The sequence below is a fragment of the Lissotriton vulgaris genome, chromosome 9 (genome assembly GCF_964263255.1).
Source record: "Lissotriton vulgaris chromosome 9, aLisVul1.2, whole genome shotgun sequence".
Lineage (NCBI taxonomy): Eukaryota > Metazoa > Chordata > Amphibia > Caudata > Salamandridae > Lissotriton > Lissotriton vulgaris.
Window position 1 is genome coordinate 1,195,529,749 of NC_141697.1, and position 10,506 is coordinate 1,195,540,254.

General features: G+C 49.8%; 1 protein-coding gene across 1 annotated transcript in view; it reads right to left on the reverse strand.

Annotated features, from left to right (window-relative positions):
- LOC147693026 (uncharacterized) overlaps nucleotides 1-4,310 on the reverse strand; it is a 78,762-nt gene extending 74,452 nt beyond the window's left edge. Inside the window, exon 1 of the mRNA XM_086939572.1 lies at nucleotides 4,012-4,310. Within this exon, the coding sequence (XP_086795698.1) occupies nucleotides 4,012-4,310 (299 nt within the window). The remainder of the gene's footprint in view (nucleotides 1-4,011) is intronic.
- Between the last annotated feature and the right edge of the window lie 6,196 nt (nucleotides 4,311-10,506).

Consider the following 10,506-nt stretch of genomic DNA (forward strand, 5'->3'; position numbering starts at 1 on the left):
GGGGGAAGTGCATCCACTAATCATCCTGAGAATACCAAAGAAACCAGAACGAAAAACAGACAATCACCCAAAGAAAACCCAAACCAGGGAGGGAGGGAAGGGCTCAGGAATGGGACGGGGAGACCAGGACTCGGAGTAATGGATATTACCGGTGAGTAACCGGGCATTACCTCCTCGTCCTGTCTCCCCGTCCCATTCCTTACATGTGAGCCCATACCCAAGCACACGGAGATTGTAAGAAAAAAACAGACCAAACAGTTTCGAGAAAGAAACAGGTCCATTTTAATCCACAGAAAACAGTACATTTCACAAATCATGCACCGCAGAAAGGACACGAGCTCCAAAATCAGCAGAGGCCGCCATCCCCAATTGAAGCCGGTAATGGGTAACAAAAGTATGGGGAGAAGCCCATGTGGCAGCATTGCATATGTCCCTCAATGAGGCCCCCTTGAACATGGCCCAGGAGGACGACACGCTCCGAGTCGACCGACCCTGAACAGAAGAAGGCAGAGGACAGTGGGCAGATTCGTAAGCAGAAACCACAGCACCCCTGACCTACCTAGACAAAGTGGAAAAGGAAGGACGAAGCCCCGGCCGAGAGGCCATAGGTGACAAACAGGGAATCAACCTTCCTGAAGCCGGCCGTACGCTCCAATAGATGCGGAGAGCCCTCAGCACATCCAACGAATGGAGGAGCTCCTCCTCAGGAGAGGCAGGAGCTGGAAAAAACACCGGGAGAAAAATATCCTCCTGACAGTGAAAGGAAGACACCACCTTAGGGAGAAAGAACTGACTCAAACGGAGAATCACCTTATCATCGCAAAAGCGCAAGAAGGGCGGGGAAGCCATCAGCGCCCCAATCTCACCAACCCTCCGCCCAGAAGTAATGGCCACCAGGAAAATAACCTTAGCAGAAAGGAATTTCAGGGCCACGGAGTCCAAAGGCTCGAAAAGAGGACCCGTCAAAGCCCGCAGAACCAAGGGAAGATCCCAAGGAGGCACAAGAGAACAGGAGACAGGACGCTGAAGCAAGAAACTTCTCAGAAGGCGAGCTACCAACGGGGAGACAGAGGCAACAGAGGAACCCCGAAAAGCAAGAATGGCAGCCCACTGAACCCGTAGGGAAGAAACCGCAAGTCCCAGGACGAAACTATCCCGCAAGAAGTCCAACACCCTCACGGCCTCACAGGAGGCAGAAGAGAGACCTTTCCCAAGTCACCAAGTAGAGAAACTCTTCCAGTGACGGGCATACAATTGCAAAGTGGAAGGACGCCGAGAAAGCTGAAGACATTGGGCAACCTCCACCGAGCACCCCAGATCCAGCAAACTCAACCTCTCAAGTGCCAAACCCCCAGCCGGAGGCGACGTAGGGAGGCAAGGCCGAGAAGAGGAGCCCTCAGGGGGGGAGGGAGACAGGGGAAACCTCCAATGAGGGCAAACAGAAAAGGCCAGTAGAAGGGGGTACCAAGACTGCCGAGACCACTCCGGAACCAGCAGGAGAACCTCCGCCCGATCCAAACGAATCTTCCGGAGGACCCTCGGAATTAAGGCAAATGGAGGGAAGGCAAATAGCAGACCCATCGACCAAGGAATCGAGAAAGCATTGGTGGCCCACGCCAGCGGAGAGGGAACGATGCTGCAAAACAGAGGAAGAAGGGCGGAATCCTCCAAGGCAAAAAGATCCAGCCAAGGAAGGCGGAACCTGAGGACAATCAGATCGAACAAATCCTGGGACAGACAGAGGGACACCGAAGAGGGGAACACCCGGCTCAAAGAGTCCGCAGGCCCATTCTCCTTCCCCGGAAGATAGACCACCGTCAGAGACAAGAGATTCGATTCGGCCCAAAGGCCGATCTTCCGGGAGAGGAGAAACAGAGCACGAAACATGCCCCCCTGGTGATTCACACAAGCACGAACCACCTGATTGTCGGTCTGCACAGAGACCGCCCGACCCCGAAGGAGAGGAGCGAACCAAAGAAGAGCCAACCAAACCGCCCTCAACTCCTTCCAGTTCGACGACTGGAGGGACTCGAAGCTGGACCACCGACCCTGAGCCTTGGAGGCACCCAGAATGGCACCCCACCCCAAAGCACTGGCATCCGTGGGCAACACGACCACAGACTGAGGAGGAAGGAGATCGAACCCCCGGGAAAGAGAGAGAGGGGACAACCGCCACTGGAGATCCGCCCGAATCCCCGGAGTGACAGGGATCAGAGCCTCGTAGTCCAAGGAGGCAGGATCCCAGTGCGACAGGACATGATGCAACAGGGGGTACAGATGAAGCATGGCCCAAGGAAGGAGATGCAGAGTGGACGCCATCTCCCCCTGACTCCGCAACCAGAGACGGGCAGACACCCGGGATTGGGACAGAGCCAGGAAAGGTGACGAAACAAAGTCAACTGGCGCTCCTGCGAGAGAAAAACCATGTCCAAGTCCATGCGGAAGAGAGCCCCCAAGAACTTCAGCGACTGGGAGGGCAACAGGGAGGACTTCCTGTGGTTGATAAGGAACCCAAAGGACCCCAGTAGAAGACACACCTGGTCCACATCCAACAGAGCCTGTGAAAAAGAAGGAGAGACAATCAACCAGTCATCCAGATACGGAAACACCAGTAGCCCCTTGGTATGAAGAATACCCACCTGAGGGGCCAAGAGCTTGGTGAATAACCTGGGCACCAATGAAAGGCCGAATGGGAGCACCCGGAACTGATAGTGAAGGGCCCCCACAGCAAATCGGAGAAAACGCTGGTCTTCCGGATGGACAGGATCGTGCAGATATGCATCCATCAGATCCAGGGACGCCAGGAAGCCTCCCGGCAGGACCAGAGGCAGGATGGACTGGAGCGTCACCATCTTGAACGGACGGTGGACAACGTAGCGATTGACCCGCTTCAGATCCAGAACAGGACGAAGATCCGAAGTGTCTTTCTTCGAGACAAGAAAGAGGATTGAATAGCAACCCCTGCCCCTCTCCAGAGGAGGAACCTCCACAATAGCCCTCTTCTCCAACAGGAGCCGCACACCGGTCAACAAAGCATCCCTGCGCAGAGGAAGACGGGTCAGGGGAGTCTGAACAAAACCCGGAGGGGGAGGAGAGGGAAACTCGATCCGGCAACCCTCCGAAACAGTCTGAACCGCCCAGGCATCCGGAACCGACAACCACTGGGCGCGGAAGGACTGGAGGCGACCACCAACTGGCACAGGCAGACAGTCATTGAGAAGAGGAGGAAGGGGGGGTGGCAACACCAGCAGTGGCCCGGGGCTTGGCACTTCCAGGGGCCCCCCGGCCACGACCCCTGTCACGAAAGGGCTGAGAAGTGCCACGAGCAGGAGGCCCAAAAGCGTGACGATAACCAAATCCACGACCCCGAGAAGGAGGGCGGACCGTAGCCACGAGCTTGCGGTTCTCAGCAGACTGCTTGACCATACCCTCCAGCTGAGGATCGAACACCTTGGAACCCTCAAAGGGCAACTTAAGGAGGACTGACTTCTGAGAAGAGTCCGCCTTCCAGGAACGCATCCAAATATGACGACGGGCAGCAATGGAAGCACCAGAAGCAGCCGCCGCCGCCCCCAAATTGTCGAAGGAAAGATCCGACAGGTAACGCACCTGCAACTCCATCAGAGACAAAAGAGGCGTGGCATCCTCGCCGTTGTCCAGCAGAACTGACAGGGACTGGAAATCCTTAAGGAGCGACTGAACCATATAGTTAGAGCCCGGACAGAAAAATTAGAGGCAGCATAGGAACGCTTCACCACCCCCTCAACACGCCTATCCACAGTGTCCGCAGGAAGGGCGTCCTCAGAAACGACCAAACCCTGAGAGGAAAGGCCAGCCATCAAATTGTCAACTTTCACAGCCTGAGGGAATTCAGCAGCAAAACCCTCAAGAGGGTAACGCCTGGCCAGGAAACGAGGAAAAGAAGACTTTTCCACCTCCTTCCATTCGTGAGACAGCACATTGCGCACCGCCCCATGTAAAGGAAAGGAGTCCGGAGCAGGCTGGACATACTGTGTAAAAAAGTCATCCTCAACAACAGCAGCCGCAGGAGGAGAGAATCCCAAATTGGACCGCACAGGGGTAAACAGTTCAGCGAGCTCAGCACCCTGAACAAAACGACCACGGACACCCTCATCCTCATCAGAACCAACGTCCTCCTCAGGCTCAGCCTGAGGATCCAAAGAAACACGAGGCACCTTTGGAGGAGGCCCAGCTGCGTCCCTAGCCAGGAAAGCAGCAGCCACAGCCTCATTAATAATCAGGCGCAGGGCATCCAGAGGGGCCGCAGAAGAAGAGGCATCAGAAGCCATCGCAGAAGCACAAGTCCAAAAACACCCCAACAGGCACAAAACAAGGACAAAAAAACACACAGGAAGGACCCCATATATAGGCCGAGGACCCGAACACCTGTGCCAGGAAGAAAAAAATGGGCCGGCATAAAAGGACCAGCCAGCAGCCAAAACGCCCCCTAATTGCACAAGAGCCACATCACAAACTCCACAAAAAGCCCCTGCCTGCTAATGCAGGGCGAAAAAGGACCAGAGACCCACCCAGGAATGACCACTGGAGCAGGTCAACCAAAGCCCGATGAGCAACGGTGAGAGCAATGGGCATAAACGGCCGCTAACGCGAGCCGCGTGAAAAACAATAGCCTAAGACAGAGACGGCCGCTAACGCGAGCCGCGTGTAATATAATAGCCCCAAAAAGGAGACAGCGCGGGGGAAATGGCAGGGCGAGAACCAAGGCGGCCGCTAAAGCACGCCGCCGCACATAAACAAGCAAACAGTAGGGAGCTCACCATGAACACAGGCAGCCCCCGAACAGCACAGCCAGGAAACGGGGTCGTAGATCGCAGAAAAAAAAGAACAGGATGATTAGTGGATGCACTTCCCCCTTTATAGTCACGTGATGGTGACGTCATCCTAGGGGGAAGTGCAAACGGTTCTAGTACTCCCTACCTACTTCAAGTCTTGAAAAACAGTGTTGTTCTCCTGCCCTAGAAATCTGACCCAATATAAGGCAGGCTGGCAGCAAGGAATTTAAAAAAGGTTACGCATGCACATGTCTGCCGCAGCCACACAGGATCAAATTCAGCCCAATCTGTAGCCCGCCCACCGGCAACTCTGAATGAAAGCATATTTTTATTATCAGCACTTTGCTCAAGCTCAGCTCCTCACCGGGGAGACAGAGTTAGAGTACAGAACTCATTGTGAACAGGTGTACTCATTGTCATTTTTTAGTCACACATGCTGTGGAGTAGACCCAGCCCTGAGAAATAAGTACTGGCGCTATGCACCGGCACAAATTAAGCACCGGGCCTTAGTTGTATAGTGTCTTGAATGTGTGTGTGAGGAGTTTGTACTGAGGGTGTTTGTGTATCAGGAGCCAGTGGAGCTCTCTGAGGTGTGGTGTTATGTGAGTTCAGTGAGGAAGGCTGAGGATGAATCTGGCTGCAGAGTTCTGGATGGCTCTTAGTGTTCTGGAGAGCTGCTTTGTCCTCCTGGCATATAGTGTGTTACCACAGTCCGACCTGGTGAAGACTAGGGCATGAGAGATGCTTTTTCAGGAGTTTCTTGGGAGCCCTATGAAGATCTTCATCAGCATCTTCAGGGTGGGGAAGCAGGATGCAGTGAGAGCATCGATTTATGCGGTCATGTCCATTTTGCCGCTGATGATAATTCAGATGTTCAAAAGTGTTAGGTTGCTGGCAGGCAGAGGCCCTTTCCTGGAATAAGTTTTGAAGGATTGACCACTGTAGCCCCTGCTTGTCAAGTGGACGGCACATACACTTGTGCTAATTCACCCCCTTCCAAGAAGGCAGAATTCTCCATTGAACTACAGGGAACAGCTCAATCCCAGATTATAGACTAGAATACTTCCAGGGCTGAGGGTCAGCCATAAGTGATAAGACGTAAGAGTAGAGAAAGAACCAGGTGAAGTACAGCAAATGCTGGTTTATTTACAGCCCCCTTGCGCCACCCGTGAGTCATTTTTCCCATGTTAAAAATGACGCAAAAGTGGCACAAGGAGCTTGTAAATAAGACCCATGGTCTTCACAACATCTCTCGCGAATATTAAGATCAGGTCAGTATTGCTGCATCATGCCTTGATGGTGCACAACATGCTCCAATGTTGTGTCTCTCACTCTATTTCCAGCTGAGTAGACAATAAATGGCTCACCGAAATGTCTATAACGAGGCCTGCCATGACCTTGTTATCTCAGCCTTATAAAGGGCAGAGGCAGTGGTGTGGTGAGCATTTAAAATAGGGGGCGTAAGTAGGCAGACCCAATTCAACCGACACAGTAAGCCTGACTATGCTGGCAATGCTCAGGCATGTTTAGGGGGATATCCTCTGGGAAACATTGGAAAAACAAGTAGCTAACTTGCTAATTGATGGTACGATTGTCAAATTAACTGGCACCTTTGGACTATCACAATTCTTCCATAGTGTGCTAAACATATTTGATCTCCCCCGAGTGATAGGCAGAGGTGAGACTAAAACCTAAATGGCTAAAACGTTGTAAGGTGTACCAGGCTTTCACATGATCTGGGTTTGTAATGTGATATTTGTCATGGTGTTTGTGGTACTTTTGCTCACTTGTCAGTCAAGAACTCTTTATTCAGCATACTCTGCCATAACAGATGCACAGTGCATTAAGATGCACGTACGTAATATTGATTCAAGAAATACAAAAATGTAATTAAAAAACACACAATTTACTAATATCGATACATCATGGCATCACGCCAATGGAAAGGTTCTTTGGCTCACAATCGTGACTTATCATCTCTTATTACAATAGAAAGCTGTAGAAACATAAATAAAGAAATACAAAAATGTGCTCCTTTTTACCTCCAAACATTTTATTAGAGGCTGGGCACCTCCCAAGCAAACTTTAAGCCATACAATGTGAACGGGAATTTACTTCGAGTGAATAGGGCGAGAAAGTGAAACGCTGTGCAGATCTAGTCTTCAACAACAATAGAGACAATAGTACCTTTTTTTGTTGCAGTTTTATATAGCGCGAGCTCGACCGGAAGGTATTGAAGCGTTTTACATGAGCACCAGTTACATTGCACAAGGACACATAAATTTTTTGTAGCCACTGGAAGATGAAGTGATTTGCCTCGAATTACAGGATGTTGAGCCGCCGCCGAGACTCGAACCTGTGCTTCTGCAACTCCAAAGGTGGCAACTCTGACCGTTATACCACATCCTCTCCCCTAATCATTAAAAGCTCTATCAACATAAATGATTCTATTTCCATCAATCAAGAAATAACAATCACAGGAGCAAGTGTTCTGTGGCAAGGCCAAAATAATATCAGGCAAAGGTTTCACCAACTCAGTTTGTATAGTCATTCAAGTATTAGCATAAAATATATTATGAAAAGTCAATTATTTTGATCCTTATCATCAATTTGACATTTTCTAAAAATAGACATAAATCGCATGTTTTTTTTGGGGAGTAAATAAACCCACTTCTCTCCAACAAAAGCTTTTCAATATTTTAAACTACTTACTGAAGCACCATCACACCCAATACCACCATTTCTCCTACAGTAACTAGAATGTTTTGAACCCAAACACCAGGTTATCTTCTTCACATGCTCAAATACCGTAATCACATGATAGGGATGCCCTTCGTAGGATGATTGTAGCCACCAAATGTCAAGAATCATCCTCTTTTTGCCAGAATGCCCAACAAAAGCCATGGGTGGCCATCATCTGCCATGGTTGTCATGCCTTGCAACTGGAGGCACACATTATGCCAAAGGGATACATCTTATGCCAGGGCTGCCATCTTTATAGGCCACACAAATACCTATAATGCCCATAATGTGTCAAAGAGGCTTGCCTTATTCCATGCTCCCTAATGTATGGAAGATCCCCAATATGTCTAAAAGGTCCATTTTATATTTTATCCACCAAAATGCATGTGATACTCTTGGTAAGGAGGGGCACCTTATGCCAACTGTAAACTAATGGAAGTGTAGCCACTAAATGCTAGAGTTGGTGACTTCCTGGGCCGTATTATGAATATGGTATTCTGTCTTAGTCTTTGCTACAGCGTACACTTAAGTCTGTGTTCCAGGTGCAGACTGGAATAGTCCGCCATATCACACCACATGTGCTGCTGCCACACTGATGTAAATACAAGCCTGTACTGCGAACAATGCATTAGCAAGAGACATACTGGCTGCTTGAATCCTTTGTTCCACTATTAACTGTACAGTTTACAACCAACAGGCGTTTCAACGGAGGTCAAATATTCATTGCAGGTGGGTGCAATGAGGTCCCTGGGACTCTCTATCCACCTTTTTATAACGTTCCCTAGGGTGACTGTGGAAAATTGCCCTTTCTGCAGTTACCTCCAAACTCTTTGTCTTACTCCTCCTCTTGTTCTGACCATCGTTTTGTTGGCTTTTCGGACTCTGGACACTTTCCCTCTGCTAATCAGTGCTAGAGTTCATGTGTTTCTTTCCTAAACATGTGTGTAATTGGTGTATACCTAAATGACATATTTCAGTTACTTGTTAGTCCCTTGTAAGGTGATATATATACCCAGGGCCTGTATGTTAAATGCTACTAGTGAGCTGCAGCACTGATTGTGCCACCAACAGAAGAAGCCTTTCAAACCTGTCTCAGGCTTGCCACTGTAGTGTCAGTGTGTGCTGTTTACAGCCATTTCGATTTGGCATTTAAAACTATTTGCAAAGCCTTAAACTCCCTGTTTGTTACATATAAATCACCCCTCAGGTAGGTCCTTGGTAGCCCCAAGTGCAGGGTACTAAGTAAGTAAAAAGCAGGACATGGACTTTTATGTTTTGCATGTCTGTGTAGTGTCAAAAAGTCTCTTTCGTTTTTCACTACAGAGAGGCCTACTCCTCTGATATGTTAGCATTGGAAATTCCTTCATACACCTTTAAACTGTAAATCCTGATCATAGAGGGGTAGTTTTTTCATGTTTCATATGTTTGCAAAGGTATTGATAAATACTCCTTACTGGTAAAGTTTGATTTAACATTACTGTTTCACTAATGACACTTTTAAAAAGTGGACATTTCCCCTCACTTACTTCACTATATGCCTTGCAACCTTTCTCCAATACATGTCTGGGGCGGGTGACAGCTACATTTTGTGTTTTTCATCTAGACAGCCACAAACACAGGAAACTTAGGGACATCTACAGTCTTCTGCATACTGATGGCCCTTTCTGGGCAGAAAGGGAGAATGGAGCTGACACTTACACTTCAATAGGTATACTGGCCAGACCCCACAAAAAGGGCTGATTATCCCCCACACATAGTCTGGCAGACAGAGCTGGGTTGAAAAGATACTTGTGCACTTCAAAGACTACTCTTTGAAGTCACCCTCACTTCAAAGACATATTTGGGTATGAGTAGTGGGTCTCTGACCCCTAAATTCAGACACTGTCTGGGCTTGCAACTAAGTTCTGGCAGAGGAGCAGCTGTGCTGACTGAAGTAGCCTCCACTAACACGCCACAGAAACCTGGGACCTCCTCGGCACTGCCTCTCCCGACATTGCCTTCCTCATGGAAAACTGGACCAACCCCTGCTCTGGTCTGGACATTGCCACCGCCATCCCCGATGGCTACAACATCACCCACAAGGACCATGCCAACCGACCAGGAGGAGCCATCGCCATCATCCACAAGAACACCATCGCCTAACCACTCACTCAAACAACCAAATGACAACCATAGAACACCTCCACTTCCAGATCAAGACCAACTCCAACATCACCCTCGGGGGCACCCTTGTCTACATGCCTCCCAGCCCCCACCCTCCCTTCACCGACACCATCGTAGACTCCATCGGACCCAAGGCTCTCATACCCACTGATTACATCCTACTTGACGACCTCAACTTCCACCTGGACAACCCCAGTGACCAGAACACCACATCCCTTCTGGAGAACCCTGCCAACATCGGACTCAAGCAGCTAGTCACCTCTCCCAACCACAAAGTCGGACACACGCTCGACCCAGTTTTCTCTGCCAGCGGAAACATCACCTGAAGCCACACCACCAAACTCCTCTGGACCGACCACCACTGCGTGCACTTAACCTTCACCACTCCCAATGTAGACCATGGCTGTCACCGCCTCCCTGTCATAGATGGAACAAGGCCACCAAAGAACATCTCACTGCCTTCCTCAGCACTACCACACTGCCGTCATCAGCAGACACCAATACCTCAGCATGGAACCTTCACCAATGGATCTTCAACTTCGCCAATACTCTGGCACCCCTCAAGAAGGCACACGCCAAGCAACACTCCAAGAAAGCCAGCTGGTTCACTCCTGCCCTCCATGAGTCCAGACGCACCTGCAGATGACTTGAGAAGAGATGGAGGAAGAACAAAACCCCAAAAACCCACGCCACCTTCAAAACCGCTGTCAATGCACACCTCCACTCCTCAAACCCACAAAGAAAATGGCCCCCCAAGACAGGATCAGTGCCATGAAACCGTCGGTGT